Source organism: Peromyscus maniculatus, chromosome 22 (genome assembly GCF_049852395.1).
Source record: "Peromyscus maniculatus bairdii isolate BWxNUB_F1_BW_parent chromosome 22, HU_Pman_BW_mat_3.1, whole genome shotgun sequence".
NCBI classification, from domain to species: domain Eukaryota; kingdom Metazoa; phylum Chordata; class Mammalia; order Rodentia; family Cricetidae; genus Peromyscus; species Peromyscus maniculatus.
The window spans coordinates 6,442,547-6,464,534 of record NC_134873.1 but is presented as its reverse complement, the minus strand read 5'-3'; the positions used below and the strand labels follow the sequence as shown (position 1 = coordinate 6,464,534).

Genomic DNA, 21,988 nt, shown 5'->3' with positions numbered 1-21,988 from the left:
AAAAACTTTCTCAGGGGACCAGAAATTCCATTATACAATATAGTTTAGTTTATCCAAATAGGTAAAGCTTAATGTTAGCAAAGACAAAGCTAGACAAATATTAATGTGAACATGAGTAGACCTTAGGAATTTATAAATCTTGATTATCAAATATATTTTATTTATCAAAGAAATCTTATTTTCAAATAGACCTTATTTATCAAGCATATGTTACTCATTTAATTTTTCTAGCATCTTGGAGTTAACTTTTGTAGGAGTAGGCAGAGTTATCATTCTATATGGTTTCACAGTGGCAGGGAATTTTCCAACGAATTTGTTTAAAGAGGCTTCCATTCATCCTCTGCTGAAGCCCTCACAAAGTTTCCCAAAGGAAAAGGCATAATCGAACTCTCACCACACACAGTGAGAATCATTAAGAATGAAAATCAAAAGGTACTAGAGAACTGTGATCCACAATGTTGAAATGCTGGAACTCTGTTAAGCAACAATGGTCACCATGCAGTCCATGACACTTTTTTATCTCTCTTTTCATGGGCTCTCTTTGCTTCAGTTCCCATGCATTCTAAAGTTTATAGACCTGTATCTCTGAATATTTTGTTCCTCTGGATCTTAACAAACATTTTAATAATTGTATAAAATGCTTTTTCTCAGATAACTGAAAAGAGCCCACTCTCTTTAGGGTCACAATTCCTTATCAGTGAGAGAACCCTTAATTTCTATTTAAAGAAATCTGTTCTTACCATCTCCAAGCATCACGTGTGCCACATGAGGTGCCAGTCGTGGTGGTCTCAGCAAGATGAGAGTGAAAACCCGGTGAAGATTGGTTTCATTTACCTGCATCGGACTTTGGGGAGCCTATTAGCAAGTGGATCATTATCAACATATTTGAAACACAGAACAATTTGGGAAAAGGTTTCCAGGCAACAATCAGTTCAGTTCCAGGTGCACAATAAAGGTTAAGGTGTGATTACATAGAGACTCCTTTACAAAGTACATTTGACCATGAGGGCGGCTTCTATACCTAAAAGGCCTAGAATCTAGTGTGATAACTGCCCAAGAGAGCATAGAGGTCAGCAGACCATAGAGTACTTGTGACATCTGTCAAATGCTTAATGAACTGGGGAAGGAAGACTCTGGGATAATCATTCTGGGGAATATTGGTGATGTCTGCCTCTGTAGCAAAAGATGGGTGAGGTCTGCTCAACAGATAGCAAAAAGTTCACCAGGTCATTAACAAAATCCACTCTCAACCTTCTGGATGCAATGCAGTTATTTGATTAGTATCTCCTCCATTGTGCAGACACTCCTGAATGATTAACTTCCTTGTTCTGTTACTGTTTCTCTGGGAGTACAAGGACCTGCATGCCCCCAATATCTAGATATTACATAATCAGCATAAATATGTGACTCCACCTTCTATTTTCCAAGTTCAGGTGCAAATGAGTAGCCCTGGGAAACTACATTCCCTGAGCCAGAAATCACACAGTGTGCTGTAGTAGGACAGGCCCATAGAATCAAGGAAATTGGCTCAAACCAGTTGCCAAGGTGTGTACATAACATACTTCCTTATGAGCCAACCTGGAGTCTGCCTAAGGGCCTAGCAACAGGCACTGTCAGAGGTCCTGATTGTGTGGAGTCTGCCTGAGGGCCTAGCAACAGGCACTGTCAGAGGTATTGATCATGCCAAGCCAATGAGGGATGACCATGCAATGTCACCAGATTGAGACACAACCTGGGTGCTGGGAGGAGGGTATATAAGGCCTTCCCTGTTACTGAGTAAACAAGTCTGCTGTTTACCTTTTATCTGACTCCTAGTGTCTGTGCTGTTGACACTATGTCTTCTCACCTCCTGCGGGAGCCTTTAGGACCCAGCAACATCTGGTGCCCAGCATGGTTTTGGCCATTCTAACCACTTTCAGCCTGCAATGCCATGATCTCCAAAGACCCTTACTAGCAATGGTCCTCTGGACACATAGAGGACTTTTGGGAGTATTATGGTAATCTGGGCCCCTTCTATGGATACATGAAGCACATTCTGATCTGTACAAGGTCACCTCTAAGTTTTACCAGTCCTTCCAACTCGGCCTTAAGGCACAGATGCTGGCATGGAGAACATACAAAGGAGAGACAGATAAGTTTGTCTTCCCTTTTTCTTTAAAGAATACCCAGTCTCTCTGGACAGATTCTATCTCATTCTAGGAAATGGTTGCAGGATTCACAGGAACTATTGACAATCATTTGCCAAAAACCAAGATCTTAGCAGAACGTCCCACACTTCCAATAAAGATGCAGCCCCATGCAGTCTCCTGCTCCACTCCCATGCCTCATGTCACCCTGGCCTTTTCAGATTCTAATAGAAACAGATATATTGTTCTTATCCAGTGTCCTGGCTCCACAGGTGTTACATATGTTATCCATAACCCTGGTTCTGTTCAGTTGGGTGAGCTATTGGCCCTCCTAAAGTTTTAGTGGGGTGCCAGACCGAGCCTATTAATATATTTTTTCTGACAACCAGTATGCTGTAAAGGCATTTGCAAGCTCTTCTCGATTCAAAGACTCACTGTCCCCCATTGCCAGCACCATACTGCTCATACAAAATGTCCTAAATCAGAAGACTGAGCATTGGTACCTGTCACATATTAGATTTCACTCCAAATTACCCAGAATACTGGCTCAAGGAAATGAGGTTACAGACACCATCATATTAACAGCCACTGTGGATCTCCTAGAGCAAGCCAGGGCTCTTCATCAGCAGTTCCATCTGTCTCCATACAATTTTCATAGACTTCTTCCAGAATTACCAGTTTCCCAATGTAAACATTTGTCCTGGGCGTGTGCAACTTGTGCCCCTCTTGTACCCTTAGGACCACTTCAATGTGCAGGGGTTAATTTTGGGGCTTGTTGCCTAACAACATCTGGCAGATGGATGTCACATAACATGCCCCCTTTGGAAATCTTAAATATGTTTGTGTGATAATAGATACTTGTTCCTCCTTTGTTTATGCCCCCACCCTTTTTTGGGAAGAGGCTGTCAATGCTATCATTTTGGTCTCCTGCCCCACTTGTATCTTTGGCCTCCTGACTGCTCTACCTGGTTCCCATCTCTTTCCTTCCCATCCCACTCTCTCCACATGGCCCAGCTCAGTCTGGTCTTGTCCACTCTGGACTCCCCCAGATATCCCTGCTTCTGACTATGCTCTCCCACACATCTACAAAAAACTTCTTCCTCCATCACACTTAGGAGCACTCATGTCCTTTACTTTTCTTTTTATTTCTTTTTTTTTATTCAAGCACACCCAATGATACCATTTAAAATTATGAAATTTGCTCCATTAGTTTATTTACCATGAAAATTAAGCATTCATTTAAGAATTAACTAAAGGATCAGGGAAAGAGTTCTGAGTTCCAGTCAGATCTTGAGAGAGGACAAATCCCAAAGGTCCATGGCTGGCCAGGAAGCCTAAAGGCTCTGGAGTCCATTCAGCCTTCGTGGCCAAGATGTGTTCAGCAGAAAATTCTCTCTCTCTACTTTTTAAAAACCATTCGACAGGGACTTTATTGCCAGAGTCCAGCTCTGTCGAGGTTCAAGTCCAAAAGTGGAGGTGTGGAGTTGATGAGGGCAGGAGGCTGACAGGATCTGAGGGGGAATCTGAACAGCTGCTGCTTTATTAAAGGAGGCTACACTTTCATACTCTACAATTGCACAAAGGAGTAACTGGGAATGGGAGGAAGGGGGCTTGTGTGCTGGGTTGGGGCTTGTGAGCAGGGATTGAGGGAGCTAGCATGGACCATGAGGAGTTAATAAACACCACAGTCATGTGTTAATGGAAGGTCAGCTAGTTCCTCTTGCCAGAGATGAGGAGAATGGCTCCCTTTATAGCAAGCAGGAACTTTCTCCCAGCCCTTGTGGAAATGTCGGCTTTTGTTTAAATGTCTGATCTTGTGAAAAGGACTTTTTTTGGGGGGCGGGGGGACCAGACTCTCTATTATAGAATATTACTTAGTTTATCCAAATAGCTAATTCTTAAAGTTAGCACAAAAAAGCTAGATAAATATTACTGTGAATCAAAAGACCTTAGCTATTTATAAATCTTGATTATCAAATATACATTATTTATCAGAAAATCTTCTTTGTCAAATAAATCTTATTTATCAAGCATATGCTACTCACCTAACTTTCCTAGCAGCTTGATGTTAACTTGTGTAGGAGTAGGCAGAGAGTTATCATGGTATATGTGGCAGGGATTTTTTTCCAAAAAATAATTATGTTTAAAGATGCTCACATTGTATACATCTTCATTCTCTACTGATGCCCACCCAAAATTTCCCAAAGGAAAAAGCATTAGGAAATTCCTATAACACACAGTGAGAATTATTAAAAATGAAAACCAAAAGGTGCTGTAGAACTGTGATCCACAATGTCAAAATGCTAGAAAATTGTCAAGCAGCAGTTGTCACTGTGCAGTCCATGCAACATTATTATCCTCCTTTTCATGGGTTCTCCTTTCTTTGGTTCCTATGCATTCTAAAATTTGTAGACTTGGAGCTCTGAATATTTTGTTCCTTGGATCTGAATAAGTATTTCAACTATTGTACAACATGCAATAGTTGCACAACTATTGTACAACATGAATAAGTATTTCAACTATTGTACAACTATTGTATAACATCTCAGATAACTGAGAAGAGCCCATATTTATTTTAGTCCCACTCTCAGTTTAAGGTCACAATTGCTTATCAGTGAAAGGACCCCTTATTTTTAGTTATGGTAAACTCTTCTTAACTTCTCCAAGGGTCATGTTCCCTGCATAGGGCACCAGTTTTGGGGGTCCCTGCAGGATGAGACTGAATATCCAGTTCAGATTGACTTCATCAATGTGTATCAGAATTTGGGGAGAGGAAGATCAATGTCAGTATATTTAAAACACAGTACAATATGGGAAAAGGTTTCCAGGCAACAATCAATCCACTTCCAGGTGCACAATAAAGGTTAAGGTGTGATTACATAGAGATTCCTTTACAAAGTACATGTGACCATGAGGGTGGCTTCTATACCTAAAAGGCCTAGAATCCAGTGTGATAACTGACCAAGAGAGTTTTGAGGTCAGCAGGCATAGAGTACATGTGACATTTTCCCACAAATGCTTAGTGGACTAGGGAAGGAAGACTCTGGGATAATCATTCTGGGGAAAAGTGGTGAGGTCTGCTTCTATAGCAAAAGATGGGTGAGGTCTGCCTCACAAATAGCAAATAATTATCAGGTCATTAACAAAATCTACTCTCAGCCTTCTGGATGGAATGAACTTATTTGATTTGTATCTTCTCCATTGAGAAGACACCCCTGGGTGATTAACTTCCTGGTTCTGTTACTACTTCTCCATGTACAAGTACCACTGTGCCTCCAACATCCCATACATTCCACAATCAGCATAAGCATGTGTTCTACCTACTATTTTCCGAGTTCAGGTACAAATGAGTAGCCCTGGAAAACTAGGTTACTGAGCCAGAAATCACACAGTGAGCCAGACTGAACATGCCAGTCTAGTGTTCTTGTGGCTTTAAAGAACCCTCAGTGGAAGGCCTGCAGGCAGGACACAGGATAAAATTCCTCCACAGAGCAGTGGAGCACAGCAGTAAGCAGCTGGACAGGGATTCTTCATGCCATTGCCACTGCTGCTGGCTGCTGCTTCAGCACCGTCACAGATGCCAGACAGGGTGTCAAAAAGTGGACCATGGACTTGGGGCAAAGGCCAGGGTGCCATAGATCCAAGTGGACTCCAGGACAAAGACACTAATGGTTCCAAAAGCTGGGGTGGCGGAGGCTGCATGTGCTTTGTTATTTGCTCTTTTGACATAGGGTTGACTAAATCTCACAGTGGTCTCTCTGCAACAGTGTCCTCAGTTCATAGTCCAATTACATGCCACACCTAGCTTATGTTTATTTCATTAGTAAATGTGCAGATTTAATAGAAGCCAGGCATGGTGCAGGCCTTTAATCTTAGCACTCTGCAGCAGAGGCAAACTTATCTGTATGACTGTTAGGCTAGCCTGGTCTGCATAGTGAGTTCCTGTCCAGCCAGGGCTGCAGAGTGAGACCCTGACAAAGAAAATGAAGCAATTGGAGCATGATGTAAAAATAATTATTCTTTGTTTGGTTTACTTATTTTCACTAATGATGCCAAATTGAGAGGAAAACAAATCTGTAGACTTATATGGCAAGTAGGTAGTAAAATATGTATAATTCATTCAGCATATTGAGGCTCTATAGTAAATATCCTGTATTTACATTGATGGGCCTTTTAAACAGAATTAACAGTTTAAGAGAGTGCATGTTAGTCAGTAGTTTCATAAATTAAACTTTGCTTTTACGAAACTGAAAATCATAACACGTTTTCCACAGCTCGCCTGAGGTATGGCTAGCCCAGAAAATGGCAGGTTTCCTTTGTCCTTTCTCAGTTTCTTAGCAAACCTCACTAATGCCCCAGAAAAGAGTCCTACTGAGTGCAGGAATAGTTCAGGGAAGACTTTGCAGTCCAGCCCCAAGATCTGCAGCAATGCCAATCTCAGGTCAGAGGCCGCTTTGTGCCTGGAGGGAAAGCCAGGGATGCTAATCACTGGGCTCCCTCACTTCACAGCACTCTGTCCCTAAGGGAGCTCTTTAGATCACTCAGACCTCAGTAGCCAATGAGGACCTCGAAATGGACTGCCAGTCAGAATGGGGAGGGCACTTCCGGTCCTCCATGGGGCTTGGTCACAGCTGCTGAGATAGATTCCCGTGTTCTCCTAATCCGCTGCCTGGAGTCTGGAGGAGAACGGGTGAGCGCGGAGTCCACCATGGTGAGTGAGGGGTCGCTGTCCCCACGGGGAGAAGCCGCGGAAGCCGGTGTGGCGTCTCCGGGGCTGTGGACATGGCGTCAGGACAGTGTCTGGAGTGATTCCCTTTGGTGTCCTGAGGTCCCTGCAACTCCCAGGCAGAAGCGGAACCTCTGAGTGATTTAGCGCTGCGGTTTGCGCCTCTCAGAGCATGGGGGTGTGTGAGAGCATGGGGGTGTGTGAGAGCATGGGGGTGTGTGAGCCTTTGTGTGGAACCATCCTTCTCACCATGCAGGGCCTGCGCATGCGCTGTTTTTTACTGTGGTCAGGGAAGGCAGATTTGCTAACTCACAGAGCCCTGGTCTCTCTAGTGCCTTCTGGAAGTTCTGCACTTGGCACTGAACATTCAGGTGTGGGATCCATCTGCAGTTAATTCTGTGCAGGGTGTAAAGTCTGTGTCATTAACGCATTTGCTTGTAGATGCCAGGGTGGTCCATTCTTTTGTCAGTAAGGCCATCCTTCCTGGGTTTCCTGGCCTCCTGTCACATTTGACTCTATATTTATTGTGTTTTTATTTCTAAGTTTGCGCTCATGATCAGTTTATCTCTTTATTCTTTTCCAGACAGTACAGTTTTTTATTTTATTTTGTTTTGTTTTATTTTATTTATTTCTGACATAGGGTTTCTCTGTGTAGCCCTGGCTGTCCTGGATTTCACCCTGTAGACCAGGCTGGCCTCGAACTCCCCAGTGCTTTGTTTAAAGGCGTGTGCTGCCACCACTGCCCAGTTCAGTACAGTCTTTATTACAGTTTCACTCAAAGTTAGACGTCAGATCGTGTCACAGTGTGTACTATTTTTTCAATCATGTGATCATTTTTTCATTCATGATGATCTTTTCTCATGACATTTCTGTTGTTTGTAGCATAAATTGTTAGAGTTTTTAATTGGAATTTTGTGGTATCCATAGCTCAAATTCTGTATTATCATAATATTATTGACATGATAGTCACATGGTTGCTATTCAAGGTTAGTCCAGCTCCCTGCGAAGGAAGCCCATCCTTCATCAGGCAGCCCATCCTCCATCAGGCACAGTTGCCAGTGGGGTCCACACCTCTCCTAGGTTAAAGGTGTGCTGTTATACCCTTTTCTTAAAGACTCTTTAATTAGGTTGGCATGAATATAGGAGGAGATGATTCCTATGGCCTAGGCAGGTAGGCCCACACAGACAAGGAACAGAGGAAAGAATTCCACGACCCCAACCAGAGACAGTTGAGTCCATCCATAAGTTCCATCAACTGCTTATAACTGTTGAAGCCTATTGTTATCATCCAGGTCTTTCAGCTTCTCCTCAGTCCCCAAACACAAGATGTTGCTTGGCCCCATTTTCTCCCAATTGAGTCTGGTCTGGGCTGTGATCAGACAGATTAGTGACTCTCCATGTTTGCTGGACTGAAGACTTCAGGGTTTAATTTGTTAAAATAGTCAAATCAGTGATGTTGGTCTATGCTTTTAAACCCAGAACTTGGGAAGCAGAGGCCAGCCTGGTCTATAGTGTGAGTTCCAGACCTGCCAGGGCTACATAGAAAAACTCGGTCGGGGAAAAATGAAAAAAAAAATATGAAACTTAAATAAAATTTAAAACTTTTGTAGCCTTGTGTGGTACACCTACTCAGTTAGAAATGCAGCTTCCAGATGGCATCATCTATAGCAGTCACACGTCAGCACACCAAGAGACTGACTGCCTTCAATGTTTCCATCAGACCTAATCTAAGGTTTCCCAGGTTTTCTAAGAGAATTGGGTAGGGAGGGAAACGGGATAATTTGAAGAACACAGAGAAAAGATATGGACTTAAACCTAGATTTGGAGGCCTTGAATTGTTTAATATTTTTGTAGATGGGGCAGGGCAGGTTTTATTGAGGAAGACTAATCCAGTGAGAGGATTTGGCCCTCCTTATTTGGAGGAAATCATTTTTGCCTTCTCTGTCTTTCCCTTTCCCTTTCTTTCTGTGTCTTTATCTCTTTCCCTCTTTCTCTGTCTCATTCTTTGTCATCCTTAATATCTTTCACTCCTTTACTTTAGAGCTCTTTCTTCTTAGGTTGTATTACTGTCATGGTTTATGTTTGCTCACAGCATCAGGCTCTGTGGGTTTCCCCTTCATGATCTTGACCCTTGCTCATATACTCCCTCCTCCCTCTATTCAGCTGCATTCCAGGAGCTCAGCCCAGTGCTTGGCTGTGGGTCTTAGCATCTACTTAAGTTACCGTATTGTTCTATGATAACAATTAGCATAGTCACCAATCTGATTACAGGGTAGGGATAGTTCAGGTCCATTCTCCACTATTACTTGGAGTTTTAGCTGGGGTCATCCTTGTGGATTCCTAGGAATTTCCCTAGCACCATGTTTCTCCATAATACCATAATTGCTCCTTCTATGAAGATAACTCATTGCTCTCGATATCTCTTTACATCCCTCCCCCAGGTCAACCATCACCATGCCCTCATGTTTACACCACCTATTTTTCTCCCTCCCCCTCCCCCACACTCCCAATTTACCCAGAAGATCATGTTTATTTCCCCTTCTCAGGGCTTTCCATTTCCATGTGTCTCTCTTAGGGTCCTCCTTATTACCTAGCTTCTCTGGGGTTGTGGATTGGAGCCTGGTTATCCTTTGCTTTTCATCTACTATCCCCTTATGAGTGAGTATATGCTGTGTTTATGTTTCTGGGTCTGGATTACCTCACTCCGGATGATTTTTTTCTAGTTCTATCCATTTGCCTGCAAATTTCATGATGTCATTGTTTTTTTACAGCTGAGTAATACTCAATTGTGTAAATGTACCACCTTTTCTTTATCTGTTCTTTGGTTGAGGGACATCTAGGTTCGTTGTTTCCAGGTTCTACCTATTATGAATAATGCTGCTCTGAACATAGTTGAGCAAATGTCCCTGTAGCATGATTAATCATCCCTTGGGGTATATGCCCAAGAGTGGTATTGCTGGATCTTGAGGTAGATTGATTCCCAAATTTTCTGGGAAGTCAACATACTGATTTCCAAAGTGGCTGTACAAATTTGCACTCCCACCAACAGTAGAGGAGTATTCCACTTGCTCCACATCCTCTCCAACATAGGCTGTCATCAGTGTTTTTGATCTTAGCCATTCTAACAAGTATAAGATGGTATCTCAGATTTGTTTTGATTTGCATTTCCCTGATTACTAAGGAAGTTGAGCAATTTCTTAAATATCTTTCAGCCATTTGAGATTTTTCTGTTGAGAATTCTCTGTTTAGATCTGTAGCCCGTTTTTTAATTGGATTATTTGGTATGTTGATTTCTAGTTTCTTGAGTTCTTTATATATCTTGGAGATTAGTCCTCTTTCACATGTGGGGGTGGTGAGGATCTTCTCCCATTCTGTAGGCTGCCATTTGTCTTACTGACCATGTCCTTTGTCTTACAGAAGCTTCTCAGTTTAAGGAGGTGCCATTTATTAATTTTTGCTCTCAGTGTCTGTGCTACTGTTTTATATTTAGGAAGTAGTCTTCTGTGCTAATGCTTTCAAGGCTGCTTCCCACTTTCTCTTCTATCAGGTTCAGTGTAACTGGATTTATGTTGAGGTCTTTGATCTCCTTGAACTTGAGTTGTGTACATGATGATAGATATGGATCTATTTGCAGTCTTCTACATGTGGACATCTAGTTATGCCAGCACCATTTGTTGAGGATGCTCCGCGGGCCTCCCCCCCCTCGCGCCCCCCCCCCCCCCCCCGCCCCCCACTGTACAGTTTTGGTCTTTGTCAAAAATCTGGTGTTCCTAGGTGTGTGGATTAATGTCAGGATCTTCAATTCATTTCCAGTGATCCACATATCTCTTTTTATGCCATTACCAAGCTGTTTTTATTACTATAGCTCTATAGTAGAGCTTGAAGTCAGGAATGGTGATGCCTCTAGAAGTTCCTTTATTGAACAAGATTGTTTTGGCTATCCTGGGTTTTTTGTTTTTCCATATGAAGTTGAGTATTGTCCTTTTGAGGTCTGTGAAGAATTGTGTTGGGATTTTGATGGAGGTTGCAATGAATCTGTAGTTTGCTTTTGGTAAGGTTGCCATTTTTTACTATGTTGATCCCACCTGTCCAAAAGCATGGGAGATCTTTTCATTTTCTGATATCTTCTTCAATTTCTTTCTTCAAAGGCTTAAAGTTCTTGTCATATAGGTCTGTTGTTTAGAGTTACTCCACGATATTTTATGTTATTTGTGGCTATTGTAAAGCGTGATGTTTCTCTGATTTCTTTCTCAGCCCATTTATCGTTTTTTATATAGGAGGGCTACTGATTTTTTTTTTAGTTAATCTTATATCCTGCCACATTACTGAAGGAGTTTATCAGCTGTAGGAGTACCCTGGTAGAATTTTTGGAGTCATTTATGTATACTATCATATCATCTGCAAATAACGAAAGTTTGACCTCTTCTTTTCTGATATTTTTCCCCTTGATCTCCTTTTGTTGTCTTTTTGCTCTAGCTAGAACTTCAAGTACTATGTTGAATAGATGTGGAGAGAGTGGGCAGCCTTGTCTTGTTCCTAATTTTAGTGGAATCACTTTGAGTTTTCTCCATTTAATTTGATATTGACTGCTGGCTTGCTGTATATTGCTGTTATTATGTAGATATGTTCCTTGTATTCCTGATCTCTCCAAGACCTTTATCATGAAGGAGTGTTAAATTTTGTTTAAGGCTTTTTCAGCATCTAATGAGATGATCGTGTCATTTTTTTTTCTTTCAGTTTGTTTATATGGTAGATATAATTGACAGATTTTCAATATGTTGAAACATTCCTGCATTTCTGGGATGAAGCCTACTTGATCATGGTGGATAATTTTTTTGATGTGTTCTTGGATTTGCTTTGCCAGTATTTTATTCAGTATTTTTGCATCAATGTTTGTGAGGGAGATTGGTCTGTAATTCTCTTTCTTTGTTTCATCTTTGTGTGGTTTGGGTATCAGGGTAACTGTAGTCTCGTAAAAAGAGTTTGGCTATGTTCCTTCTGTTTCTCTTGTGTTGAACAATTTGAGGAGTATTGGTATTAGCTCTTCTTTGAAATTCTGGTAAAATTCTGTGCTGAAACCATTTGGCCCTGGGCTTTTTTTTAGTTGGGAGACTTTTGATGACTGCTTCTATTTCCTTAGGGGTTGTAGGTCTATTTAAATTGTTTATCTGATCTTGATTTAATTTTGGTATGTGGTACCTATCCAGGAAATAGTCCATTTCTTTCAGATTTTTCCAATTTTTTGGACTACAGGTTTTTGAAGTATGACCTAATGATTCTCTGTATTTCCTCATTGTCTGTTGTTATGTCTCCCTTTTCATTTCTGATTTTGTTAATTTGGATATTCTCTCTCTACCTTTTGGTTAGTTTGCATAAGGGCTTGTCTATCTTGTTGATTTTCTCAAAAAACCAACTCTGTTTCACTGATTATTTGTGTTGCTCTCTTTATTTTATTTTACTGATTTCAGCCCTCAATTTGATTTATTTCCTTTCATCTTTTTCTCCTGGGTGAGTTTGTTTCTTTTTGTTCTAGAGCTTTCAGGTGTGCTCTTAAATTACTAGTGTGAGATTTCTCTAACTTCTTAGGCACTTAGTGCTATGAACTTTCCTCTTGGCACTGCTTTCATATTATCCTATAAGTTTGGGTTTGTTAGACATTCATTTTTATTGAATTCTAGGAAGTCTTTAATTTCTTTCTTTCTTTCTTGACCCAATGATGATTCAGTTGAGTGTTGTTCAGTTTCCATGATTTTGTTGGCTTTCTGTAATTTGCATTGTTGTTAAGTTCTAACTTTAGGTCATGGTGATCTGATAAGATACAGAGGCTATTCCAATTTTTTTTGTATCTATTCAGGTTTGCTTCATGACTGAGTATGTGGTCAGTTTTAGAGAAGGTTCCATGAGGTGCTGAGAAGAAGGTATATTCTTTTGTGTTTGTGTGAAATGTTCTATAGATTTCTGTTAAGTCCATTTGATTCATAACATCTGTTAATTCCCTTATTTCTCTGTTAAGTTTCTGTCTGGCGGACCTGCCTATTGGTGAGAGTGGGGTGTTGAAGTCTCCACTGTTAATGTGTGGGATTTGATGTGCGATTTAAGCTTCACTAATGTTTCTTTAACAAATGTGGATTCCCTTGTATTTGTGGCATAAATGTTCAGAATTGAGACTTCATCTTGATGTATTTTTCCTGTGATTAATATGAAATGTTCTTCTCCATCTCTTTTGATTAATTTAAGTTTGAAGTCTATTAGGTTAGATACTAGAATAGCTACACCCACTTGTTTCTTAGGTCCATTTGATTGGAAAATTTTCCCAATCCTTTACTCTGAGGTAATGTTTGTCTTTGAAGTTGGGGTATGTTTCTTGTATGCAGCAGAAGGATGGATCCTATTTTCATACCAATTCTGTTAGCCTGTGTCTTTTTATAGGTGAATTGAGTCCATTGATATTAAGAAATATTAATGACAGTGGCTGTTAATTCTTGTTATTTTTTGTTTTTGTTTTTTTGTTGTTGGTGGTGGTGGTGGTAGTGTGTGTGTGTGTGTGTGTGTGTGTGTGTGTGTGTGTGTGTGTGTGTGTGTGTTTCTCTTCTTTGAGATTTGCTGATGTGAGGTTATCTATTACCTGTGTTTTTGTGGTAACTTCCTTAGGTTGGAATTTTCCTTCTAGTACTTTCTGTAGGGCTAGATTTGTGGATAGATACTGTTTAAATTTGTTTTTGTCATGGAATATCTTATTTTCTGCATCTATGGTGATTGGAAGTTTTGCTGGGTATAGTAGTCTGGGGTGGTTTTGTCTCTTAGTGTCTGCAAAATGTCTATCCAGGACCTTCTGGCTTTCAGAGTCTGTATGCACAATGATGTTTTCAATCTATATGTAAAGCTGTGGCTATTAATTGAGACATTTTAGGATATGAAAGCCAAGCCATTGTTGGACCCCTGTTGCTAGGTGGAACCCAAATCGTATGGCCAGTTCCTGGAGGAGCATTTTCCACTTGAGTTGTTTTAGTTCTCATATGAATTGTTTTAATTCCCACTTGATTTGTTTAAGTCTGGTTAGGAAACACTTTTGCTGACCAGGAAGGTGTATCTATGAAAACTAGCAAGTACTGTTATCCTCCCTAGGCAGGGCGGATCTTGGTGAAGTCATTTTCCCCAGATTCTTGGGGGTCTTGCTCTGTCATTTGGATGCTTTTCTGGGTAAGGGCTCTCTGTTTTGGATTCACTTGAGCACAAACCTGGCATCTGGCTGCGACATCCCTTGCTAGGGTATTCTAGTCTAGGTATACTAGACTTTGGTCCGCTTCAACTCTGAAAGTTTTGTGAACACCACATGAGTAGTCTGGTGAAGGTTAGTTACCAACAGTCCCATCAGTTGTTTTTGGGAGAATAAATCTTCCCTTGGGTGTCCTCCATCATCCTGTGGTTTCAAACTGTCCATTTGTTTTTCCTTTTAACCACCAAGTTTCAAGGTCATGGTATACCATCAGAATATCATTTGGCTTCCCTGGTTTTAGCCATATTATCAGTAAGCCCTATGGTTCCAGAATATCAATAGGTCCCACTGGTTTTAGACAGAATATCTATGGGCTCTCTGGTTTGGTGGGCTGTGAGGTCAGAAGCCCAGCAGTGGAGTACAACAATTTGTAGGGGAAGCCAAATGGCCCTCTAGGAGGGCCAAGGTATTTTAATATCCTTTTCCCTATTGGTGAGAAGCTCTCTTTCTCTGCAGATCATAGTGTGGACATGCCTGACAAAAAAGCTTAGTGACTGTCCATGTGTATGGTGGAGGACTTTCCTTTTCTCCACCTGAGACTCTAGATCAGATTAATCGGTTTCTCTCAGTGTGCTGTGGTACCTGGTATGGGTCCATATTTTTTCAGTTAATGGAACTGCTACAGCTCCCATGTACTTGGTTTCATCTTTCATCTCTTGACAGTCATGGACAATCACCTGTGCCATCATACAAGAGGGTAGCCTCAACCATGTCGTGGTATACTGTGAGTATTAGATCTTGAAAAGTTAAATTGTTTTCTTTCTTTAAACTAGTACCATTGCTCTTAGACAGATGGGGCAACCTGTGGCTACAGAGTCCTATCATTTGGACAGGTATATCACAGGACATTAACATGGCCCCAAAATTTGGCTTAAAAACCCTTTCATTTTGTGTTCTGTGGACAAACAGGTGAAAAGTTTTTGTGATATCTGGAAATTCTACGGCTGGAGTGGAAATCATAGCTGTTTTTAAAGCCTTAAATGGCTTTTGTTCAGTCTCAGTCCACATTAGGGGCTCAGGGCCCCATTCGTGCTGTTGTATATTTTCATTGCCATTTCCAGAGACATTAGTTTCCAGAGACAGCAATACCCAGCTGCACTTAGAAACTCTTAAACTCATCTCTTAGTTTTTGGAGTTGGGATCTGAAGGATGGCAGCAATCCTACTCTGAGACAGCTCCTTTTGTCTCCCTTCAGCTGGTAGCCAAGATAGGTAGGCTTCCACAAAGTTGGGCTTTCTTAGCCAATAGTTTATAGCCAAAAGTCTGTAAACTTCCAGGGTCATTTTATAATTTATAAACTCAGTGGTTCTTTTATAATCTGTTTTTTCAGGAAACCTGTGAAGGAAGGGCAGGAACTCTACATTTAATGTCTTTGACTCCTGGGGCAACCTGGTCCAGGTTAGTTGCCTACTGTAACCCCCCACTGGGTCTGTCCCTTTAAAAGCAAAGGTGGTTGACTCATCACTGCCAATGGGAGGCTGAAGAATGCATCTTTCACGTCTGGATAGTGCACACCTGTTTCTCTGGAAGAACCAGACTCATGAGAATTAGAGGTCCCGGGTTTCTTCATAGGCAGGAGAGGCATATTCCAGGGTGACTGGCAGGGCATCAGGATGCCAGTCTCATCAAGCCAGGCATGTGAGCTTCATTTCCCCCTTTTTTCCATTTGGTGTTATTTATCTTTTGATTGGAGGCATAATTTTCATATATTCTCCTGACAGAGGGTAAGATACCAAAATTTTGCTGTGTAAGTCTCATTATCAGAGAGGTGGCTTTCAGTTTGTGCAGAAGTTCTTGTCCCAATCAGTTTTTTTTCTTGTTAACAAACACCTTTTTAACTACCTCCAGCAATTGGGACCTAGTTTACCTTTAATTTTTTTAAAAACGTTTTTCTAATACCATGGGTGACTGGGTGACAAAGAAATCTTTTTAGCTACTATCTTTAATCTTTCTAAAAAGTACTTAGTGAAATTCCTTAAAGTACCCTTGGTCAGTGTTAGGGTACAGGCCCATAGGAACAAAAGGGAATAACTGTTCTTTCCAGGTTTCATTTCCTGGTAGCAATTCCCTAGCCCAGCCCAGGGGCAGTATTTTTACTTTTTGCAAAGAGAAGTGTGGGTTTTTCAGATCACTGGTTCAAAAAGAGACAAATTATGAAAGAAGTGGAATTTTGTTTTCCTTATGACTCAGCCCAAGAGAACTCTTCTCTTTCCCTGGAACTGCTTAGAGCAGGCACAAAGTGAAGGAAATGTACACCAGGAGAGCCTATTTCCCTCAACTTCGTGTGCATTCAGCTTAGATGGCCATCTCCCCACCCCCCGCTTCCTCACAGGGCCCAACACTTAATGTAAGCAGTAGTCAAGTACAACAATACAAGCTTCAGCCACATGGTTCTGGCTTTAGAATCAAAGTTAGAAGAAAGGGCTTATGGAATCTCCCTCCATTTCTAAGGAAAGCTGCTGAGGCCAGGCATGTTTCAGGGGTGCCTTGGTCCGTTGTTTCCTTAGTATGCTTTTTCCTCTATTTTGGGATGGTAGCATATATGCTGTGCCATTGTATGTTAGAAGTATGTGATCTACTTTTTGATTTTGGTTTTACAGGGGATTACAGTTAAGAGAATATATGAATCTCGGAAGAGACTTTGAACTTTGGACTTTTAAACAAGTTTGAGACTATTATGACTTTAGGGACTTTTGAAGTTGAAGTGAATACATTTCTACATTATGGTATGGCTACAAGCCTGTGTGTTTGAATTTTTGGCCCATAGGAACTGGCACTATTAGGAGGTATGACCTTGCTGGAATATATGTGGCCTTGGCGGAGGAAGTGAGTCACTGTGGAAGTGGGCTTTGAGATCTGTGTGTCTCAGTGTCCTGCTGCTGTGTGTGGATCAAGATAAAGAAGAAGTCTATGCTACTTCTCCATCACCTTATCTGCTTGTATACCAGCATGCTTCTTGCCATGATGATAATGGACTAAATCTATGAACTGTAAGGCAGTTCCAATGAAATGTTTTCCTTTATGAGAGTTGACATGGTTGTGGTATCTCACAGCAATAAAATCCTAACAAAGACACCTGTGGACCTGGAATATCTCAGTTTATGTACCCCCCTAGCAGTCACCTGACTACTGCACACATCTTTCCTCCAAGGGGCTCTGAAACCCCTGTTATCTATCCTTCAGTCTGGTCTCTGGCAATTCTGTGGGATCTCCAGAAATGTGAGTATTCACCAAAGAAGACTTCTCAGGCAGAGATTTAAGCAAATACAATGTCTTTATTAGCTAGCCTCGAACTACACTGGTTGTGAAAGACCCCCGGGTGAGATCTTTCTCCGGGAGAGACCCCAAACCCAAGGAACACACCGAAACCACAGATCAGATGCAAAAGCAAGAGGGTTTATTTAGACCAGGTACCTGGGGCGAAGTCTCTTGGAGGACTTGCGCCCTTTCCTAGGGCAAGGGGGACTTTTTATGGGATCCCAGGGGCAGAGGCGCGGTTACAGAAGCGAGAAGCATAGTTACAGGGTCCCTATTGGTTGTTTCAAAGAAGGCCAGGGTGAACTTGGGGTCATATGTGTGTGGCTGATTTGGCCTTGTCCAGGCCAGCTGCTTATTCCTCAAGGCCAGGGGCCCGCCATAAAATATCAACTGTCTTACTCCCAAGGCTGCTGACCACAGTTATCTCTCTCAAGGCTGGCCATAGCTATCTCTGTCAAGGCCGGGTAGCTGGCTATGGCTGTGAACTCCTGTTTTTCTGATTCCTGCAGAATGGCGTTTCTAAGGCCAAGTTATTGGGGGGGCATAACATCGGCCCAACGCCCCATATCCTCATAATGGAGCGGGGGTCTTTCAGTTGTTCTGGATCCCATTGTAGCCCTGAGCCTTTTTTAGGATGAGCTTTTAAGTACAAAAACCATGTTTTATATTTACATCAGTTAACAAGAACAGTTAGACTGAAATGGAACTGTAGGAGGTAAAAAGCAAGGTTCATACATTTAGAGACTTTCCTATAACTATGGACTTTGATGAAGTAGGCCTTTGTTTTTATTTTTGGCATGTGGTGCTGTTTATGTGCTGAGTTTTACATTCTGAATGGCACTTCCATCATGAAGTCAGTTGTGTTAAGGTCTGAGTCCCTATTACAGTGCTGATGTAAAGGTGTATTCTTTTGTGTTTGGGTAAAATATTCTATAAATATCATTTAGATCCATTTGGTTTATAATGTCTGGTAGCTTCGCTAGTTCTTTGTTTACCTTTTTTCTGGATGGCCTGTGCATGAGTGAGAGTGAGGTACTGACATCTCCCACTATTAGTGTGTGAGTCAATATTTGATTTAAGCTGTAGTAGTATTTGTTTTACAAATGAAGTTGCCCTTGTGTTTTAGGAATGCATGTTAGAAATTAAAGCATCATCATGGCAGATTTTACCAATGGTAAACATGTAGTGTCCTTCCTCATCTCTTTTGATTGATTTTTGTTAGAAGAGCCTTAGATGCATTATATATACTTATGGGAATATTAGATGAACAATGAAGCTACATTAGTTTTTTTTCCCCTGTGATCTAGGGATCAAACCACATACTTCACATGTGATAGGCAAATAATATGCTACTATGTCAGCTTTTATACAGAATTTTCTTCAGCCAGTCATGGTGATTTACAACTGTATTTCCAGCACTTGAAAAGCTGAGGCAGGACACCACTACATTTTGGCCATACCAGAGCACAGAATGAGACCTTTTTTCCAAATACACAAAACAATTTCCTCATATAGGACAAGATCTCTCCAGGACATATGCTGTGCAAATTCTATAGGTCGTCATTTAGAAATAAAAGGCAAAGTTTTCCTAGGCCAATAGCAGAACAAGTGGTGATGCTGCTTACATGGTTAGATTTCCCCCTTGGCAAGAGTTCAAAGGTTTTAAAACTAGCCTGTCACTTTCACTTTCTTTTTGCTCTTCTTCCAAACTTGCCATATATCTCTCTATTATTCTTTGATTTAATCAGTACATTTATTTAGCTGAACATGAAGGCTCACACCTGTCATCCTAGTGGTTTGGAGGAAGTTGGAGAAAGTTGAAGACTAATCTGATCCAAATAGTGTTGTTGCATAACTCAAGGTATGAATAGGTATTATTAAATAGATAATTCCTAGAATGAAAATGAAGTGCTTTTACTAGACACTATTTCTCCATTTCTCCTAGAGCTGATTTTAATCAATTGGGACCTTTGTGTGTCCCTTAGAGATACTTTTTTGAGATAGGATCTCACTGGGCTAATACTGGCCATGAACTTCAAATTCTCTTGTTTCTACCTCCTAGTTTGTGAGATACTGGTGTCAGGTGTCCATGCCTATGTGATAAAGACCTCTCACTAAAGGCTTAATTTAGTGAGAGCTCTGTTCTGCAGGCTCTAGTTGTTAGCCTAATACTCAATATTTTATTTTTAGAGCCATACGTATTTATATACCGAATGACATGGATATAACTTGACAAGGAAGGATTGTAGACTCTTGCTTGTGGCCAGTAAATTCCTGATTCCGTTAGGTACAGCCATTGCTGGGGCATTCTGAAAGTCTTCTTACTCTAAGATATGTGTGTATATGTTTCTGCTGGTAATAACACCCAGAAAGTGAAGCTATATTGTAGTCGTACTTAAAGTTTACAGAGCTAGAAAATGGCTATGTTAACGTGCATATGGAGTTTCCTGAAGACAGAGGTCAGTTCACAAGCCCTAGATGACAGTTCTTTTGACTATGAAGGAAATCAATACCTATTCCAGACTTGTGGCCTTTTGTAACTCTTTTGTGATATATATCCCAAATGCTTTGCTTTTCTTTCTCCTAGGATATTCTTGTGTGATTATTTTTCTGTTCTTGTTTCTTGAGGCAGGGCTTCATAGCACAGGTTGCCCAAAAGCTCTCTGTTTACCCACGAATGACCTTGAACTTCTTATCTTTCTACCTCCACTATCAAGTGCTGGAATGACAGATCCCAATCTGTCTTAGTTAGGATTTCTATTGCTGTGAAGAGACACCATGACCACGACAAGTCTTATAAAGAGAACATTCGATTGGGGTTGCTTACTCACAGGTCAGAGGTTTATTCCGTTATTATCATGGTGGGGCATGGCAGCATGTAGGCAGCATTGTGGTGAAAAGTAGCTGAGAGTCCTACATCTTGTAGGAAACAGGAAGTGTCTGAGACACTTGGTGGTGTTTTGAGCGTACATGATACCTCAAAGCACACCTCCACAGTGACACACTTCCTCCAACAATGCCACACCAGCCCAGCAGTGCTAACCTCCTTATAATGCTGCTCCCTTTAGGGGACATTTTCTTTTTAAGCATCACACTATCCTTGTCCCCTTCATAAAATAGGAATTAAACTCAGGGATTCATGCATTCTGGACACATATGCTTCCACCTGAGCTACATCCTGAGATCCTGTAATCTTTTTCTTTTTAATAGGATTTTAATTATCATTTTACTATATATGAATGGTTTTTTCTCCGTATATGCCTGTGTACAGAGTGTTTTCCGGGTGCTATGTAGACCAGAAAAGAGTCTGATTACCTTGAGCTGGAGTTAGAGGTGGTCCTGAGCCACCATGTGCATGCTGGGAAACAAACCCAGGCCCTTTGGAGGAACATCAAGTGCTGGTAACTACTGAGCCATGCAATGGCTGTAAGTGATCTGATTCTACTCATCCCCCAAATCTCTAGTTCTCCAACCATTTATGTTATAAGTCAGCAGTCAGATCTTTTATTTCATTTTTATTTAAATTATTTTATGGTATGCATATGGGTGTTTTGGCTGTATGTATATTTATGTACCATATGAATGTGTATAGTCTGAGAATGCCAGAAGACAGCATTGAATCCTCTGGAATTGGAGTTACTGGTCATTGAGTCTCCATGGGGTTATAAGGAATCAAACCTGAATTCTCTGGAAAAGCTGACAGTGCTCTTTAACCAGTTAGATATCAGTAAAATGCCAGAGATCTAAACAACAAAGTAGGTCATGTTGCTATACACATTATTTATTCTCAAAACCGAAGTCCTGACAGTAAAGTTCCGTGTAAAATCAAGTCCCCCCAAGTCCACTGTTTTCCCTAGTTCTCTGTTGACACTGCTGTAACCATGCTTCAGTGCTTTAGATTCTCAAGTCTGTTATCACCTCAGGGCATTTCACTTCATTTTCCCTTTGCCAAGAATGGTCACCTCCCATGTGTCCCTTATTTCCTGTGTGTCACTGAATGAGGAAGCCCTGCTCTCACCACTTTAAAAACTCCAGCCATAAAGCCCGGAGTGTTGGGTTATATCTATAAACCTAGCATTTGGAAGTTAAGGCAGAAATACCAAGTTCATGGCTATCTAGATTACAAATGGCAGTAAAGGTCACCTGGGGTTACAGGATACCCTGTTTTAAATATAATAATCTGCAGCCTTAGTGTTGGGTCTAGCATTCATGGGGCCCAGTGAAGAGACTGTGAGACTTCCTTTCATAAAGATGTGAGATAAAGCCTCAGTTTCATTTTGAGGTAACAATATGTTGAGCTACCCAGTCTTTGAGACACATGCCATGAATAGCTGCATGAAGGAAGTGGAAGTAGCCAAAGAGAGAGATGTATGAGAAGTTGCAGAGAGAAAGAGCTGTATAAACCTTTTGAAACTGAAGCCCTGGGTGCCTGACACAGCTGCAAGTGTTGGTGTTTGTCCTGCATAGTTTTTCACTTGGCCTGGTCTAATCTTTCCTTAATTCGTTGAAAGAAAAATGTATATTCTGTGCCATTGTGTTTTGGGTTTTTATGATCCCTATTTTGATATTACATGAGGTCATAGCCAAAGATTGTCTTCTGTG

General features: G+C 41.1%; 1 protein-coding gene across 15 annotated transcripts in view; it reads left to right on the top strand.

Moving 5' to 3' along the window:
* The window catches only part of LOC102912127 (uncharacterized), a 61,345-nt gene that overhangs the window by 20,196 nt on the left and 19,161 nt on the right, over positions 1-21,988 (top strand). For 4 of the 15 annotated variants that reach the window (XR_013047154.1, XR_013047153.1, XR_013047152.1 and 1 more), the window contains exon 1: positions 17,968-20,812. The exons of 2 other annotated variants lie outside the window; for them this stretch is intronic. Coding sequence is in view for 2 of the 13 variants with exons in the window: in XM_076559070.1 (XP_076415185.1) it covers positions 20,807-20,812 (6 nt within the window). In the remaining 11 variants the exon portion in view is untranslated. Of the gene's footprint in view, positions 1-6,717; positions 6,838-12,706; positions 12,771-14,791; positions 14,853-15,458; positions 15,527-17,967; positions 20,813-21,988 lie in introns of those variants that run through there. 9 more of the 15 variants (XM_042269809.2, XM_042269811.2, XM_076559075.1 and 6 more) reach the window with 7 other exon arrangements.